The following is a 19,237-nucleotide window of genomic DNA, read 5'->3' as shown; positions in this document are numbered from 1 at the left end:
CAATGATCACCGGCATCAATGAGACGCCGATGGTAATCAAGTAAAGTGAAAATGTTGCATACACTCATTACTACTGTATGCACAGGAAGACAGTGGGGGGACATCTAGTGGTCAAATTGTAAAAATACATCTTACATACATTGATTTACTAAAAATACATAAAGTACCACATAAATGAACCCTTTACCTCTCCTCCTATAGTTACCAAAATAAAACACTTGTACAAAAAAAAGAAAAAAAAAAGTGACATTTAAAAAAAAATACATAGTTACCTTACGGACTCAACTTTTCTAATATGTATGTCATGAGGGTATATTACTGTTATTTTTTTTTTTTACAAATAATGGTTTCTAATTAACCACTTGCCGACCGCACACTCATACCGTGCGGCGGCAAAGTGGTAGCTGGAGGACCAGCGACGCAACTGTGCGTCGCCAGGTGTCTTCCTAATTAATCAGGAAAGGCCGCTCGCGCGAGCGGCCGTTTCCTGTTAGATCACGGAGCGGGTCTAAATGTAAACGTAGGAGACATTTCTCTCCTTTGTTTACATTGTACGGCGCTGCTGCGCAGCAGCGCCGTAAGGCAGATCGGCGATCCCCGGCCAATCAGCGGCCGGGGATCGCCGCCATGTGGCAGGGGACAGCCTGTCACTGGCTGCACAGGACGGATAGCGTCCTGTGCAGCCCCGATCACCGGGGATGAGCAGGTAGGAGAGGGAGGGGGGAATTTCGCCGCGGAGGGGGGCTTTGAGGTGCCCCCCCCCCGCAACATGCCTGCCCACCGGAGCGATCAGACCCCCCCTGCACATCATCCCCATAGGGGGGAAAAAAGGGGGGCGATCTGATCGCTCTGCATGAAACATGATCTGTGCTGGGGGCTGCAGAGCCCACCCAGCACAGATCACAAAAAATAACGCTGGTCCTTAAGGGGGGGTAAAGGGTAGGTCCTCAAGTGGTTAATGATGGATGCAAAACAGAAAAATACAGCTTTATTTCCAAATAAAATATTGTCAACATACATTGTACTAGGGACATAATTTTAATGTTGCAATAACCGGGACAAATAAGATGTGTGAATTTTATCCACAGCAGCAAGTTTTATTTTAAAACTAATTGCTAAAAACTGAGAAATAAAGAATTGTTTCCATTTTTTTCTTATTACTCCCATTAAAATGCATTTTGAATAAAATACTTCTTAGCAAAATGTACCACCAAAAGAAATCATAATTAGTGGCAAAATAATACAATACATAGATTGTTTCATTGTGATAAGTAGTGATAAAGTTATTGGCGAATAAATGGGAGGAGCACTGAAATGTGAAAATTGCTCTTGTACATAAGGGGAAAAACCCATCAGTAGTGAAGTGGTTAAAGGGGCACTGTCAATAACCAAGTGGTCTAAAATGACAATGTACAAATAATGTTTAAGTAGCTGCGTAAGCATTTTCTTACCTTTCATGTAAAATATCAGAGGCAAAAGCTGTAATTCGTTGTATGTAGGCTGTAGCTGTATTGGGATGAATCATTAGCAAAGGGGTGTCTGTGCTTTGTGAGAAATGTGACAAAGTCAGTGCTGGTCTCTTCATATCTCAGAAGACTTCAGAGTTTTTCTTTAAAAGCAAAAACCCTTTAGTATGAAAATCCTGCTTTGTTATCAGGTTTCACACACAATTACAAATGTTTTGTTTGTGCTGCACATAACAGATACATTTCCTCTGCTCTCAGTGTATTATTCTCCTCAGTCAGCTCATTCAGAGAGACAAGCAGCTGCAGTTTAAGCTAGTGAGACCTGTCATCAGTTACAGATATAAAGTACACCTAAGGTTAACAAATGTAGGGTGAGGGATTACCCCCTCCCCTCATGATTCACTGGTCCATCACCATGGTCCCTCACCCTCTGTGAATTGTGAAATTAAGTTGATAACATTAAAGGAAGAGATAAACAGTGGGAGATACAGCGGTACTTAGGAACGCTCCTACCCCAGTTTAAAAAACATGTTAATTGATAGTGTTCCTTTAAGTGACCCTAAAGACTTGTACACATGCTAGATAGTTATTGGCCGTGTCAGCTGGTCAGGCCCTTCTCTGCCGAGAATCTGGCCAGGGAAATGGCTATACCATCATGAGTTCCACTTTCTTCACCATAAAAAACTAGGACCCGGCAGGGCATACGTATGTTTCCAGCAGTGTTTATTTGGGCACAAGGAGAAGCCAACAGAAGGCTCTCCCTGCGCTAGGTAATCTAGGAGGATATAGAAAGCATATTCTCCTACTAATTTGTCCTTTTGGACACTTAATTTGTGACCCAGTCTTTACCGGCAAGTGATTATTACAGGAATTCCCCCTGTGCCGCTATAGCCATAATTAAAATAACAGTCTATGGTGACCCCCCAAATCATGCTGCGCTGTGCTAACCAGGCACAAAAGTGACCTGACTCGCCAACAAGCCCCCCAGCAAAACTGAGCCGGCCAGGTTTCACCTCCTCCCTCCCCTCAGATCAAAATTGAGGTTGCCCCCTTCCCCCCTTGTAGCTTATCACTCCCCCAATGAGAGAGCATATCATGGCAGCGGAAGCATCATACATTGCCTGTCAGCAGACCAAGCAACACTCCTTCTTCACTCCTCTCTTCAGCGGTGCTGTACAGTGTAACTTCTCGCGGCTCCCATCTCTGCATGTCATCAGGGATCCGCAAGGAGTTACACTGTATGGCACAGCTGAAGAGAGCAGTGAATAGGATGTTTTGCACACTCTGCTTACAGGTAATGCATGCCCCTTTCGCTGCCAGACTACATCTAGGCTCCCCTAGCTCCAGCGTGGGGGGTCGTTGGGGCTATTGTTACCCTCCTAAATCTAGCATATGTACAGTGGCCTCCAGCCCTTCACAATGCGCCACTGAGAGATCCTTAGTGCCGAGGGCATTGTTCTCCTTTCCCCTCCCACTCCGTCGTAGGTTCTATGTCGTCTGTCCTCCCTGCTCCAAAGCAACAGTACATGTCACTAGCCTATGGGCTAGCAATGCATCTGTTTATCAGAAATTGTACTCCCATGTGTGTACACGCCTTAATCCTTACATATTGCACATGGATTTGTCCAACAAAACAGATGGCCAGGTTTTTCCCCTCAGTCCTTCTGGCCATACCATCATGTGCACCACTTTCTTCACCTAAAAAAAAAAAAAAGAGCCCCTCCCCACCAACCCAGTTAAGCAATGACATTGCAAAGGCTTTTAAAGTGTAACTATAGTCAATGTTTCCTCTTTAGTCCAAAAGACTATCCACACCATGAGAACTTCTAGGGGCAAATAAGTTACTGAAAGTGTTAATAGACTGTGTTACCCTTTGCTAGACAGCTTATCAGTTACATTGCCTTAGCACCTCCCCAGATGGGGCTTTGAGATAAGAATGAGCACCACAGCAAAATATTTCTTCACTGGATTCAGTGGCTGCAAACAGAAGAGGGAGACTTTTCCTCACTGAAGAGCTTTTCGAATTAACATGATTAAATAACCTATCCTTGTAATAGCATCCTCCATCACTGGAGCTAGGGAACTTGCCATTTTTTCACAGATTACATTACTTTGGGACAACAACTAGTAGGATAATTATATGTGCAGTAAGAAGTAGGGAGACTAATTGCTGTGCACTATGCCAGACTGTATTTCCACGTTAAAGTCAGGATTCAATGGCAGCACATCAAAAAACACTGTTGGACCTCCTGGATGTCCATATGTAGAAACCTGCTTTGTGTCCCTCTAAAATTAAGTCTGGTAGCTTTAGAATCTGGGTCCATTCACACTACTCCTTAATTGTGTATAAAAATGTATCTATACTTATTTTTACAGCACCACACTGCCAGTGGTGTAAATGTCATCATCCTGTATAATGTGACCATTGAGCAGTGGCGGTGAGAAGTGAAGCAAAAGGCGTGGTGTTTGAACATGCCTCAAAAAAGTGTTGCCATCTCCTGTCTACCTAGAGAACCTAGCAGGAGGACAGAAGGCAGGGCTTGGGGTTGGACATGAGAGATGAGTCTTCTCTGTTAGAGAGAAGCTTCCAAGATCACAGCCATACACTGCCATTGTCGTGTCCCAACTCTCAGAAGCTCACCCCTTCTGCACCTGCTTTAGGTCATGACATTACTCGTTTTCAGCTGCTAGTGTGAATTGGTGGGACAATAGGCCTCAGGGCCCAGATCTCTGATTCTGGACATCTTAGGCAGAGGGACTAATTTAGTTACCGGTATTTAATAAGGGACAAAAAAAAAATTGTTTGAGGGACACACTCACTTCATCAGGTAGATAGTTTACAAATACTGTATAGCCAAACTCATTCATTAGAAACGGTGTACACATGTTCTATGAAACTGTACATGTTGTAAGGCTGAACTTGATGGATGCATCTTGTTTGTTCAGCTCCTCCAGAGAATCTTGATATCAAGTGCTGGGCTTCAGAATATCCAGTGAGAATTACCTGCACCTGCGATGTCAGACCTGATACTAACCTGCCCATGGCTTTCACTTATGGGTAAGTGCCGTGTGTGTGTGCGTGCGTGCGGTTTGCGTGTGGTTTACGGCTAGAAGTATTAGAGGCAGAGGATCAGCAGGATAGGCAGGAAACTAGGATTGCTTAAAAGGAAATAAATATGGCAGCCTCCATATCCCTCTCACTTCAGTTGTCCTTTAACTCTCTTAGGCCCCTTACACAGCGGCATAAAAATTGTTCTGTTTAGCAGATAGCAATGGACCGGATAAGAATTGAGCGGATCCTATATTAAACAATACGAGCCCTTCACATCAGATCGTTTGTAGTGGATCCATTTGGTGGGTCCCATATGATTTTTCTAGATTGATCAGATGTGACAGAGGCCAATGGAATCAATGCTAGCCCATGAGAACGCATGGTGTCTATTCTCACCCGGCTGCTCATCGTATGCGTTTTACAAGTTACTCACCTGCCACTGTCCTTTCAAGTCCTTGCATGGTGGTGACGCCGGTATACCAATCCCAGAGCTCCAACAGAAGCATCTCAGCTCCCGTTGGTTGCAATAGACCAATGGGAATTGTCCCTCCCTAGGGAGGATTCTCATTGGTTAACTGAGTAGTGGACCAATGGAAATCCTCCCTGGGGAGGGAAAATTCCCATTGGTCTAATGCAAACCAATGGGAGACTGTGATGTTTAAAGATGAACTACAGTGGAAATGCATGATGAATAAAATTGCTTATTTTTTACAATATTTATTTATCGATTATTTAGTCAGTATTTGCCCATTGTAAAATCTTTCCTCTCCCTGATTTACATTCTGAAATGTATCACTGGTGGTAACATCTTTAGTTCTGCCAGGTGATCTGTGTGGAATGTCCGTTACTGAGTGTTCAATGCACAGAGGGAGATATTGCTTGCTTGGCAGCTGGAAAAAGCTGTTATTTCCCACAATGCAACAAGGTTCTCAGACAGCGAACTGTCAGGACCATGGTCATGACATCACACTCTAGGAGGGGTTTTATCCTCACAATATCTGCCATACAGACCCCCTGATGATCTATTTGAAGAAAGGTAAAGATTTATCATGGGAAAGGGGGTATCAGCTACTGATTGGAGTGACGTTCAATCCTGGGTTAAAATTCCTTTAAAGGATACCCCAACTGAAATGTGACATAATGAGATAGACATGTGTATGTACAGTGCCTAGCACACAGATAACTATGCTGTGTTTCTTTTTTTCTTTCTCTGCCTGAAAGAGTTAAATATCAGGTATGTAAGTGGCTGACTCAGTCCTGACTCAGACAGAAAGTGACTACAGTGTGACCCTCACTGATAAGAAATTCCAACTATAAAACACTTTCCTAGCAGAAAATGGCTTCTGAGAGCAAGAACGAGGTAAAAAAGGGGAATTTCTTATCAGTGAGGGTCACACTGTAGTCACTTCCTGTCTGAGTCAGGACTGAGTCAGCCACTTACATACCTGATATTTAACTCTTTCAGGCAGAGAAAGAAAAAAAGGAACACAGCATAGTTATCTGTGTGCTAGGCACTGTACATACACATGTCTATCTCATTATGTCACATTTCAGTTGTGGTATCCTTTAAATGGAAAACAGATCAGTTTTTACAGGATCAGTTTTTCATCCGGTATAGTGTGAACCCATCCTTACCGGCAAGGCCGATTGATACTTTTTGTGCCCCTAGGCTGGGTATGTTGTGGCACCTTTTTCATGTGCAGCAGCGCCCCTCCCATTCCATGTGCAGCCCCTTCTTCCATGTGTATCATGCATGTACTGCAGCCCCTCCCATTCCATGTGCAGCCCCCTCTTCCATGTGTATCATGCATGTACTGCAGCCCCTCCCATTCCATGTGCAGCCCCCTCTTCTATGTGTATCATGCATGTACTGCAGCCCCCTCCCATTCCATGTGCAGCCCCCTCTTCCATGTGTATCATGCATGTACTGCAGCTCCTCCCATTCCATGTGCAGCCCCTTCTTCCATGTGTATCATGCATGTACTGCAGCCCCTCCCATTCCATGTGCAGCCCCCTCTTCCATGTGTATCATGCATGTACTGCAGTGCCCCTCCCATTCCATGTGCAGCCCCCTCTTCCATGTGTATCATGCATGTACTGCAGCCCCTCCCATTCCATGTGCAGCCCCCTCTTCCATGTGTATCATGCATGTACTGCAGCCCCTCCCATTCCATGTGCAGCCCCCTCTTCCATGTGTATCATGCATGTACAGCAGCCCTCCTCCCATTCCATGTGCAGCCCCCTCTTCCATGTGTATCATGCATGTACTGCAGCCCCTCCCATTCCATGTGCAGCCCCCTCTTCCATGTGTATCATGCATGTTCTGTACCCCGTCTCTTTCATGAACAGCTCCCTTGGGCATCAGTTTCCCTTTTTTTCTGTCTTGCTCCCCATTTTCAGCCTCCTCTTTCCTATGTAGCAACTCCTCTTTTCTGTTCAGGTGCCCCATTAGCCTGCTGTCACCCAAGTAATGGGCCTGTGTGGCCTTTCTAGAAATCCGGACCAGCTTACCTGCTATCTCCATTCCAATCTGAGCTGAACTAGTCCACCAGATATGTTTGTTATTTTCTCTGTCGTACCCGTATCATTATTGCATTCAAATTTGCATCATAAAAATAACCGTCATGTTTTTTGGTCCAAAGTTATCATTTTAACAGCTATCTACATGGATTTACAGGTTGTCCTTCTCAGGTGAGGAGCTACCTGGTTGCTGCAAGCCGCGAGACACCATCCCAAATAGCTGCGTGATCTCCAACTTCAGCATGTTTTCTGATCTTCCATATTTCTTGAATGTGTCGGCGTACAATAAGCTGGGATCTGTAACACGCGGACACCATTTCTTTGTGGAGAACATCAGTGAGTTGTGAGAAGGTGAAAGAGGTCTGGTTCTATAGTTACACCCACCTCCTCCTGAGCATCGGAGGTGGGGATGAGTCAATGGCACTAGGGTATTTGACACCTGGTGATGATCATTTCGGACCCCTTCCCCCCCAACCAAACCTTTGTTTTTAAGGGGTAGCACACCAGTGGTTCTCCCCCTGGTGGTTGGGTGGTTCCTCCCCGTTCCCATTTACTGTAGCTTGCCTGGTGATCTGGATACCTAGTGGCACCCTGTGGTGAGGGGAGCCAAAATCACTCCTCCCACCCTCTCCATAAGCCCCCCTCCAGTGTCCCTCTGTAGAGTAGGGTGCAGCGGTGAGGCCTGTGAGTGAATCTCACCTGATCCTGATGCATTCATGCTCCTCGGCAGCTGGACGCTCTCTGCCCGCCCGATCGCTGCCTGTTGCGTGTAATTATGCAACATGCAGATAACCGGAAGTAGAGTGAGCAGCCAGTTGTCGAGGAGCAAGGTCGCATCAGGATCATATGAGATTCACAAGCTGCACCGCTTCACCCTACTCTGCAGTAGGACACAGGAGGGGGCCCATGGTGAGGAAGGAATGATGTTGCCCCCCCCCCCCCCCCGAATTCCCAACACTAACCGGCCTGCTGAGTGGAACCTTGAAAACTTCTGCCAAAGTGTCAACCCTTACAAGGTGACATCCTGTGTGGCCTGCACCCCCTCCCCCAAGCTTAATACACCACTTAGATGAGCCTCTTGTCCTTTACATGGACAGGGCTTTGCAGGAGAGGGGGAAGATTTCTGCCTCTCTCCTGCAGTCTTCACCATGTCATGGATAATGCAGGATGATATATATTGTAGCTTAGTATGGGGAAACCACTCCATGGGGGTCTAGGGGTTTTAAGTTTAAAGGGGAAAATCATGCTATTTTTTTATTTATATGTATAGACAAAAGAAAAAAAATGTAACACCCCCTTAAAGCCTTGATTTACCCCTTCTCACCCATCCAGGCTGGTTATTTAAAGTGATTGAGGTTTATTGAGGTCTCTGAGATGGGAGGTGAGGGAAGGTCTTCAGAATGGGAGTAATTGAGACATAAAAAAATGAAAAGAGATGTAACCCCCTTTCCCAGCAGTCATGATACACTTTGGTACCAATGACAAAGTTAGTGGAAGTTGAAACATCCTAAAGAATGATTTCAGGAAACTCAAGGCAAGGACCTCCAAGGTACCTTCACCAGAAAGGCAGCAAGAGGTTAAAGAGAACCTGTACTGAGTAAAAATATTTAAAATAAACACATGAGGTAACTTCAAATAAACATTACATCGTTACCTTGCCATCAGTTCCTCTCAGAAGCTCGCCATTTTCTTCTGACAATAATCCCTTCCAGTTCTGACAATATTTTGTCAGATCTGAAATATATCAGTTGCTGTCAGTAAAATATCAGTTGCTGTCAGTTATAGCTGAGAGGAAAACTGATGTACCAGGTAATGTCCATGTTTCCTTATGGCTCAAGTGGGCGATGTTACAGTTTAACTGTGTGCTGACCAGAAAGCTGTTATGGGGTAATGGCCATTTTCAAAATAGAGGACGGAAAATTCCCTTGATCACAGTGAACAAACAGGACGCGGGACAGGAGAAAGACACTGAGGAGTAGATTACATGCAAGGCAAGTATGACTTGTGTATGCTTATTTTAATTTAACTTTTAATTTTCAGTTCAGGTTTTTTTTTAAAGAGACACTGAAGCGAAAAAAAAAATGATATAGTGAATTGGTTGTGTACTATGAATAATTACTAGATCATATCTGATCTTAATATTTTATTTCTTAGCTGTACTACACATACAAATCATAATATCATAATATCATAATTTTTTTTTCGCTTCAGTGTCTCTTTAAGTCAGTTAAATAAGTGGTCAAGTTGGTGCAGGAAGAAAGGGTTCAGGTTTTTGGAGAACTGGAAAGACTTGTCAGTTTGCTATAGACTCTACAGTAGAGGCGATCTGCACCTAAGGGAAGGTGCAGCTGTGCTGCCTGGGAGAGAAGATGATTAGAAGGTTGGAAATTTTAAACTAGGGCCTGTGGGAGAAGGGAGGGTTTAGAGAGTATGTAGGAACTAGCCAGAGTAGACAATGGAAACCTGGGATTATAAAGGCTTAAGAGGGACATATGGGGAGCTCAAAAAGTAAGGACGTGACTTCTCCTGCTCTAGCAAGTGCTACAAAAAAGGAAAGTGTGGCGGTAATAACATAAAATGTAGAGATGGCTCGAACCTCCGATTTTAGGTTCGCAAACCTCGAAAGCGAACTTCCGCAAAAGTTCGGGTTTGCGCAAACTTTGCGAACCGCAATAGACTTCAATGGGCAGGCAAACTTTCGAAACTTTAAAAATTAATTCTGGCCAGAAAAGTGAGGGAAAAGATGTTTCAAGAGGCTTACACCTGGAGGGGGGGGGGGGGGGGGCATGGCGGAGTGGGGTACACACCAAAAGTCTCAGAGAAAAACCAGGATTTGACGCACAGCAGCGTTTTAAGGGCAGAAATCACATTGCATGCTAAATTGGAGGCATAAAGTGCTTTAAAACATCTTGTATGCGTATACATCAATCAGGTAGTGTAATTAGTGTACTGCTTCCCACTGACAGACCAAACTAGCCGTGTAACGCACTGCAAACAGCTGTTTGTGTAGTGATGGCTGTGCTGTACTGGTACGCACCATGGCGAGAGTGCAGGTGATATCGGTTTTCAAGCCAATATGGTCACCGGGCTGTGGTAGCTCAATGACAGAACAGTGACTGTCCAGCTGATCAAATTTGGTCTGTCCACAATGAAGCAACAACCTTATTATCTTGGGTCAGGTGTGCCCCCCAACACACTCATATAGCCAGTGGTCATTGCTTCATTGTGATACCGCTGCAAGGTAACGGACACGAAGGGGAATCGACACATTTACATGCCTTTTGTTTTGTTGTTGCAGGCGCAGTGCAGCCAGAAAAATTAGGCAGGCATGTACACGCACCAGAAAAAAATATTATTCATTTTGTTACCGGCCGCTGCTATACCTGGAGACCTGGACCCTGTTGGTGGTGGTGGAGAAGGCAGTTCAGCAGCCTGCAGGCAGAGATGCTATGTGGGGACCGACTTAGTCTTGGGGCAGGCAGAGATGCTGTGTGTGGGGGCTGACTTAGTCTTTGGGCGGGCAGTAGCCCTCTGAGATCCATGCCTCATTAATTTTGATAAAGGTGAGGTACTGAACACTTTTTTGACCTAGACGACTTCTCTTCTCAGTGACAATGCCTCCAGCTGCGCTGAAGGTCCTTTCTGACAGGACGCTTGAGGCAGGGCGAGCCAGAAGTTGGATGGCAAATTGTGACAGCTCTGGCCACAGGTCCAGCCTGCGCACCCAGTAGTCCAAGGGTTCATCGCTGCTCACAGTGTCTACATCCACACTTAAGGCCAGGTAGTCGGCTACCTGCCGGTCCAGGCGTTGGTGAAGGGTGGATCCAGAAGGGCTAAGGTGAGGCGTTGGACTAAAGAATGTCCGCCGCATGTCCAAATTGGCATTGGCAAATTGTGACAGCTCTGGCCACAGGTCCAGCCTGCGCACCCAGTAGTCCAGGAGTCCATCGCTGTTTTCTACATCCGCAGTTAAGGCCTAGTAGTCGGCTACCTGCCGGTTGAGGCGTTGGTGTAGGGGACTGGTGGAGGTGTTGGGACTGACTTAGACTTCGGGCAGGCCTGACCGTACTTTGCAGACCAGGCATCCGTGGTCAGATGGACCCTTGACCCAACGCTGTGTGCCAGAGATGACACCACTTGCCTTTCAACATTTGGGTAGTTTGAGTATCGCCTTTTTTGAGAAATAATTGCGGCCTGGTATCTTCAACTGCGGTGGGTGGCTTTGCTTTTGTGTGCTTCTTTTCCTCAGGTGGTCATCCCATTGCAGTTTGTGCTTTGTCATCATGTACCTTCTTAAGGAAGTTGTCCCTGCGTGAGTCTTGGTCTTCCCACGGCTCAATTTTCAGTGGCACAGAGTACAGATGGCATTGCTCTCATCTGAAGCAGACACACAAAAAAATTTCCACACCACTGAGCCCTGGGCTGATGGCACTTTGGTGGTGGCGGCCGACTGAGTTTTAAGTGGGGTGCCAGAATCAGAGCAGGAGGAGGAAGATATGTCATGGTTCCGTGCGGAAGCTGAGGAAGATTAGGTGTTCTGTGTTAAGTAGTCAACTACGTCCTGACAATCTTGGGGGTTGATGGCACGTGCCTTCTGAACCCTGTACTTTGGTCCAGGGCCACACAAAATCGAGACAGCACGACCTCGAACAGACCTGCCGGGTGGCCTGCCTCTGACTGTTTTGTCCATATTGGGGGGATGAAGTGAAAGGTATGCACTGACTTGACTAATACAATGCACAGGTGCAGTGAAAAAGTATGCAGTGACTGGTATATAAAACTGCATGCTGTCACACAGGTGCAGTGAACAAGTATGCACGGACTCGCATTACAAATGTGCAGCTGTCACATACACAGGTACAGTGAACAGGTATGCAGTGACTGGTATCAATACAATGTGCAGCTGTCGCACACACAGGTGCAGTGAACAGGTATGCACGGACTGGTATTACAAATGTGCAGCTGTCACACAAACACAGGTATGCAGTGACTGGTATATAAAACTGTGTGCTGTCACGCAGGTGCAGTGAACAGGCATGCATGGACTGGTATTACAAATGTGCAGCTGTCACACACACAGGTGCAGTGAAAAGGTAGGCATTGACTGTGCTGAGCCTGGCACAGTATAGCAATTAGCAAGGGCCAGCTGCGACAGACAGGGCTGTATATGCTAGTGTCAGTGGGCCACACCAAAAAAAAAAACCACATCACAAGAACATTAGCTCTCAAAAGAGCTGTTTTGAGAGGCTTTTAGCAATAAATATCAGCAAGGAGCAAGCTAACAAGCCTAACTAGAGCCTAACTAAGTTCTCCCTATCTCCGCAGCAACCTCTCTCCCTTATCTCACTAACACAGTAGCAGACTGAGTGAGAAAATGGCTGCCGACGCTGCTGCCTTTTATAAAGAAGAGGGGGCTCCAGGAGGGAGTGTAGCCTGATTGGCTTCCATGTGTCTGCTGACTGTGATGTAGAGGGTCAAAGTTTAGCCCAATTATGTAATATAGGGGACGGGACGAACTTGCATAAAGTTCACGTTCAATCGCAAACGCGAACCAGCGATGTTCGTGCAAATAAGTTTGCATACGAACTGTTTGGGCCATCACTAAACAAATGTTTTCTAACAAATGTTAGACGCCTTTCAAGTAAATGGATGGACTCGAGTTCCAAAACCAAAATAATGTTTCTCTCAAGTCAGGGCTGAATTATGTTATGGGGTTGCTTTAATATGTCGATGTTGTCTTCTAGTACGTCCAGACCCACCTGTGCAGGTCACCTTATCACCTGTACGTGAAGACGGAAAAAAATTTGGAAAATTATTACTTCAATGGCGCCCACCTCCTTCGTGGCCTTATCCACACTATTTCCCACTGAAATACATGGTCCGCTACAAAATAACTGGCCTTGCATCCTACAAAGAGGTAAAAGTCAAAAGTTCCTTCATAGCACACTTTCACCACTTCGGCTTTGGTTCAAACACCAATGCAACCGATGTTTCTGCAAATCAAATTTCACAAATGGTTTCAAATTACAACTGAAATGGTTGAATTTTATGTCCCGTACAGTCTCCTTATGCTACAGGAACTAGTGCTAGTGTTGGAATTCGGCAATACTTGGTTCGGCACCCAAACACACACACATTCGTCACCATTTCAGCAACGAATAACAGGCAGAGTTTGTTACATTTAACTCAGATACTTCCTCCTTCCAGCTTGAAAGTTACATGAAACGCACCCTATGCTGCTGAATATGTGTTCGGGTTCTGAGTTCTGAACCCTGTGATGTCAAATTTGAACACTAACACAGGGGTTTTCAAACTGAGTGCCGCTGCACCCTGGCACGTCTCGAGCACTTCCCAAAGGTGCCTTGGTGTTTATCCCCATACTTTATACATTGCCCTCAGGTAATGCAACCGAACATTGATATACAATGTGACTGCATTACCCGCCAGTTGATCTTTAGTCTTGGAAACACGCTTTTACAGTTGGGCATCAGAGGAATCATAGTGGTGGAACGGATGAGTGCGGCTTGGCCTAGATAGGTAAGGAAATGTCTGTCCAGCGAATGGTTGTCACTTACAATCTGGAGGGGTTGCTTAGGTGATGCTGCATGATTAAAGGGGTGTTAGTTACTAGCTGCAATCCGTATGAAGTTGATTCACTATAACAAATAATGTGCCTTATCAGAGTTAACGTGCCTTATCAGAGTAGCATAGCAAGCACTACGAACTTATGCCTGCTAATTGGCAATGACAAGAGCTCCACTCGTCCTGCCCTGAGCCCCTGCGGGTCCAGTCACTTTAAAGGACATTATCCCCGCACTTTAATTGGCCCAATAGGCTTCCTGTCACTTGACAGGAAGCCTATTGGGCCAATCAAAGTGCAGGGATAATGTCCTTTAAAGTGATCGGACCCGCAGGGGCTGAGGGCAGGACAAGTGGAGCTCTGACATTGGCAATTAGCAGACATACGTTTGTAGCGCTCGCTATGCGACTCTGATAAGGCACGTTGACTCTGATAAGACATGTTAACTCTGATGAGGCATGTTAACTCTGATAAGGCACACTATTTGTTATAGTGAATCAACCCCTATGTGATTCACTATAGAAAATCTCTATGTACTGTACAAGATTGACTCTGTATCCTTGTCGTGCTCGTTCATGGGGGATGCTGCAGAATGGAGTGAATGCTGCATCACTGACTAACTTGAGTGGGGAGGGGGTGATGCCTAATGGGGGGGTCACTGATTATTAGGTGCTGCCTGATGCGGAGTCAATGGCTAATTGGAAGGGGAAATGCTGCCTAACGTGGGGGTCACAATTTGGAGGGGGGGTTGCTGCCCAATAAGCATCCCTAGCTGCTTGGAGGGAAGGATGAGGGGGCTGCCTAAGGGGCATAACAGCATTTCGGTAGTTGTTTTTGCCCAGGGTTTGAAAAAATTCAAAGCCATCAAGGGCGCCCTCACCCAAAATAGTTTAAGAACCACTGCACTAACATGAACACTGCAGGGCTTCAACTTGTTTGTAATTGAGAAAATTAAACGTGCACGATCCATAGAGATGCCAACCAGTGCCCAGGATAGTGATCTGCAGTAATCTTTTAACTTTATGTTTAGTCTTGTTCCTTCTGTTTTTGATTGTAACCTTCTTGTGGGCAGGACCTATTATGGTCCTTCCTTCATATTTCAGAGATTTGCCAAAAATTGTTGGCAACTGCACGGATGGGGATTTCTGGGTGACATCGCTGGCCATAAGTTGTCAGTGACTTCACTCAAGGATACTGATACATGGCATGGTTTCTAGAGAAAAAACAAACAAACGGGCCTTATGCAAACAGGTGATAAGAAACTGCCCAATGGGTATACTCACAAACACTGGTGCACATGACAGAAGGGAGCCACAGACTCTGCCACCACCCAGGACACCCAAACCCACTTGCAACACCTGGAGGGGTAGTGCAGGAAAGCCCTGGTACTCTCACCACCAAGGGATTCAGCCACACTGCCTCTATCTAAACGCTGAATGCGAAACACAAAAGACGCAAATGTTCACTTCCAGCCAACAATCTGCCATTTTACATAGTCTACAGACAGCCTGTCTGCCAATCCAGTGTAATGGTATACACCCATGTCTGTAGTAACAAATCTAGCAGGAATTGCATAGATTCAGCAGAAAACAAGTGAGAGGTTCGGTGGGACATAATTGTAGACTAGGTCCCCAGCAGGGGGCACCACATGCAGGTACAGTGATGGGAAAAACTATTTGCCCCCTTCCTGATTTCTTATTCTTTTGCATGTTTGTCACACTTAAATGTTTCTGCTCATCAAAAACCATTATCTATTAGTCAAAGATAACATAATTGAACACAAAATGCAGTTTTAAATGATGGTTTTTATTATTTAGTGAGAAAAAAACCCTCAAAACCTACATGGCCCTGTGTGAAAAAGAAATTGCCCCCTGAACCTAATAACTGGTTGAGCCACCCTTAGCAGCAATAACTGCAATCAAGCGTTTGCGATAACTTGCAACGAGTCTTTTACAGCGCTCTGGAGGAATTTTGGCCCACTCATCTTTGCAGAATTGTTGTAATTCAGCTTTATTTGAGGGTTTTCTAGCATAAACAGCCTTTTTACGGTTGTGCCACAATATTTCAATAGGATTCAGGTCAGGACTTTGACTAGGCCACTCCAAAGTCTTCATTTTGTTTTTCTTCAGCCATTCAGAGGTTGATTTGTTTTGGGTCATTGTCCTGCTGCAGCACCCAAGATCGCTTCAGCTTGAGTTGATAAACAGATGGCCGGACATTCTCCTTCAGGATTTTTTGGCAGACAGTAGAATTCATGGTTCCATCTATCACAGCAAGCCTTCCAGGTCCTGAAGCAGCAAAACAACCCCAGACCATCACACTACCACCACCATATTTTACTGTTGGTATGATGTTCTTTTGCTGAAATGCTGTGTTACTTCTACGCCAGATGTAACGGGACACACACCTTCCAAAAAGTTCAACTTTTGTCTCGTCGGTCCACAAGGTATTTTCCCCAAAGTCTTGGCAATCATTGAGATGTTTTTTAGCAAAATTGAGACGAGCCTTAATGTTCTTTTTGCTTAAAAGTGGTTTGCGCCTTGGATATCTGCCATGCAGGCCGTTTTTGCCCAGTCTCTTTCTTATTGTGGAGTCGTGAACACTGACCTTAATTGAGGCAAGTGAGGCCTGCAGTTCTTTAGATGTTGTCCTGGGGTCTTTTGTGGCCTCTCGGATGAGTTTTCTCTGCGCTCTTGGGGTAATTTTGGTCGGCCGGCCACTCCTGGGAAGGTTCATCACTGTTCCATGTTTTTGCCATTTGTGGATAATGGCTCTCACTGTGGTTCGCTGGAGCCCCAAAGCTTTAGAAATGGCTTTATAACCTTTACCAGACTGATAGATCTCAATTACAGTACTTTTGTTCTCATTTGTTCCTGAATTTCTTCGGACCTTGGCATGATGTCTAGCTTTTGAGGTGCTTTTGGTCTACTTCTCTGTGTCAGATAGCTCCTATTTAAGTGATTTCTTGATTGAAACAGGTGTGGCAGTAATCAGGCCTGGGGGTGACTACAGAAATTGAACTCAGGTGTGATAAACCACAGTTAAGTTATTTTTTAACAAGGGGGGCAATCACTTTTTCACACAGGGCCATGTAGGTTTGGAGGTTCTTTTTCTCACTAAATAATAAAAACCATCATTTAAAACTGCATTTTGTGTTCAATTATGTTATCTTTGACTAATAGTTAACGGTTTTTGATAAGCAGAAACATTTAAGTGAGACAAACATGCAAAAGAATAAGAAATCAGGAAGGGGGCAAATCGTTTTTCACATCACTGTATACCCTCTCAAATACCCCCTTCCCTAACTACTAACCTGCATCTGCATACTGGAAGTTGCAAAACAAAATTAAAAACATAAACACTGGTGCAGATGACAGAAGAGGGCCCCCTGGGCTCTGCCACCTCTAAACTACGATTATGTCCGACCGAACCTCTCATGGGAATAGACTAAAGGTGGTCACACATGATACAATAAAACGATCCGATCTTATGGCAATTCGATAAAAACGATTGGATCTTCCGAAAAAAAATCGAAAGCCTTTTTTTTTTCATTCGACTGAAAAAATCCGATCGGATTTCCCGTTTTCTTTGATTTTTATCGATCTGGAATGCCAGTGTAACGATTGGTGTCAGCACGCAGAGAGAATCTGATTATTGGTGATCTGCAGTATCACCAAGAATGCAGATATATACCTGATTATTGATGATCTGCAGAATCACTGATAATACAGATATATTGCTAACCTCTGGACAACTTTTGGTATGTGAGTATTTGGTGCAACAGTAGTACTTTGAGTAATGCAGCTGCTGAGCAGGTGATAATAGACAGTAAAGAGACACTGCTCTGAGAGCACAGGAACCTTCCAGCAGCCTGAGACTCCTCAAGGGGTGGAGACAGGCTGAAGATAGGGAAGGCCAGAGAGTGAGTGACACCTGAAGGTGGATGTCACTATCTGGTCTGGAGACTATCTCTTAAAGAGAACCCGAGGTGTGTTTAAAGAATGTTATCTGCATACAGAGGCTGGATCTGCCTATACAGCCCAGCCTCTGTTGCTATCCCAAACCCCCCTAAGGTCCCCCTGCACTCTGCAATCCCCCATAAATCACAGCCGTGCTGTGAGGCTGTGTTTACATCTGTAGTGTCAGTCTCGGCTGCTCCCCGCCTCCTGCATAGCTCCGGTCCCTGCCCCCATCCCTTCCCTCCAATCAGCAGGGAGGGAAGGGATGCAGGCGGAGACCGGAGTTCTGCAGGAGGCGGGGAGAGCAGCAGACTGACACTATAGAGATAAACACAGCCAGCTCTGACAAGCTGTTTGTCAGCAGCGTGGCTGTGATTTATGAGGGATTGCAGAGTGCAGGGGGACCTTAGGGGGGTTTGGGATAGCAACAGAGGCTGGGCTGTATAGGCAGATCCAGCCTCTGTATGCAGATAACATTCTTCAAACCCACCTCGGGTTCTCTTTAATAGGAGAGATAGCTCTCGAGGTCGGGCTCGCCAGGTCGGCAACACACTGACAGATAAGTACAAAGACAGAAGGCTGATTCGGTATCCAGGGCAAGCAGGGTCTGGCAACGGAATATCAGATATGCGAGGTACCGAATCAGAAGACAGAGGAGTAGTCAGAAAAGCAATAAGTCATAACAGATATCAAACAATGCCTAGTCTGGGTGCGAGGTCCGTGGTCTCAGCACCCTGGAACTAGTCTGAAGAATAACACAGATGGTAATACAGTTCCCTAATCTGGGTGTGAGGTCCTTGGTCTCTACACCCTGGAACTAGTCTGGAGTATAACACAAATGATAGTACAGTTCCCTAAGCTGGGTGTGAGGTCCTTGGTCTCTACACCCTGGACTAGTCTGAGCATAAACAGAATAACAGTTCAAGTAATCTGGCTAAGGCTCAACACACACCATACAATCTTGGTTGTTCAATCTTACCACTTTCATGTAGTATAAGAGCTTATCCAATCAATCATTCAAGGTATTTTCAATCTGTTGGCCCTTATACTACATAGATTTGGTAAATCTGTACAACCAAGATTGTATGGTGTGTGTTGAGCTTAAGTGTGAATTCCCAGGTCCACCTGGTTCAAACACACTGTAGGATCTGACTGAGGTCTGAGTGCTTCCACGTAGTGATCGCAACGGCAGACAACTTGCAACTGGCCAGCAGAAACTATATATGGAGTAGTGCTCTCCAGCACCACCCCTAATTGCTCAACCAATAGTATCCTGCTCAGGAGTCAGCTGACTCTCCCTGCCTAGTATAAGAATTCTGCCTCTCAGCGCGCGCGTGTATTCCTCAGCCTGTGTGCACTAACAGACCCAGCCACACCAGACACGCTGCCGCGTGCAAACGCGGAACCAGCCGCCTGACTGTTGTTGCATGCGGCGGCTTTTCCGCGTTCCGCCCTGCCACTAGACACACGCTTCCGCGTGCAAACTGCCGCACTGGACGCGGAATCAGCTGCCTGCTCAATAGCACACGCGGCGGCTTTTCCGCGATCTCTCACAGCCAGATATTTTTCTTCAAACTTTCTAAAGATTGTATGGTGTGTGTTAGATTGTCAATTTATTAATATACACACCCTAGCAATTTTGTCAGAGTTTCCAATCATT

At 45.5% G+C, this 19,237-nt stretch overlaps 1 protein-coding gene across 1 annotated transcript in view; it reads left to right on the top strand.

Moving 5' to 3' along the window:
* EBI3 (Epstein-Barr virus induced 3) overlaps positions 1-19,237 on the top strand; it is a 31,391-nt gene that overhangs the window by 9,394 nt on the left and 2,760 nt on the right. The window contains exons 4-6 of the mRNA XM_068262557.1: positions 4,413-4,524; positions 7,196-7,374; positions 12,783-12,955. Of these exons, the coding sequence (XP_068118658.1) occupies positions 4,413-4,524; positions 7,196-7,374; positions 12,783-12,955 (464 nt within the window). The remainder of the gene's footprint in view (positions 1-4,412; positions 4,525-7,195; positions 7,375-12,782; positions 12,956-19,237) is intronic.

This window comes from Hyperolius riggenbachi, chromosome 12 (genome assembly GCF_040937935.1).
Source record: "Hyperolius riggenbachi isolate aHypRig1 chromosome 12, aHypRig1.pri, whole genome shotgun sequence".
Lineage (NCBI taxonomy): Eukaryota > Metazoa > Chordata > Amphibia > Anura > Hyperoliidae > Hyperolius > Hyperolius riggenbachi.
This window is presented reverse-complemented; position numbering and strand designations above follow the sequence as displayed.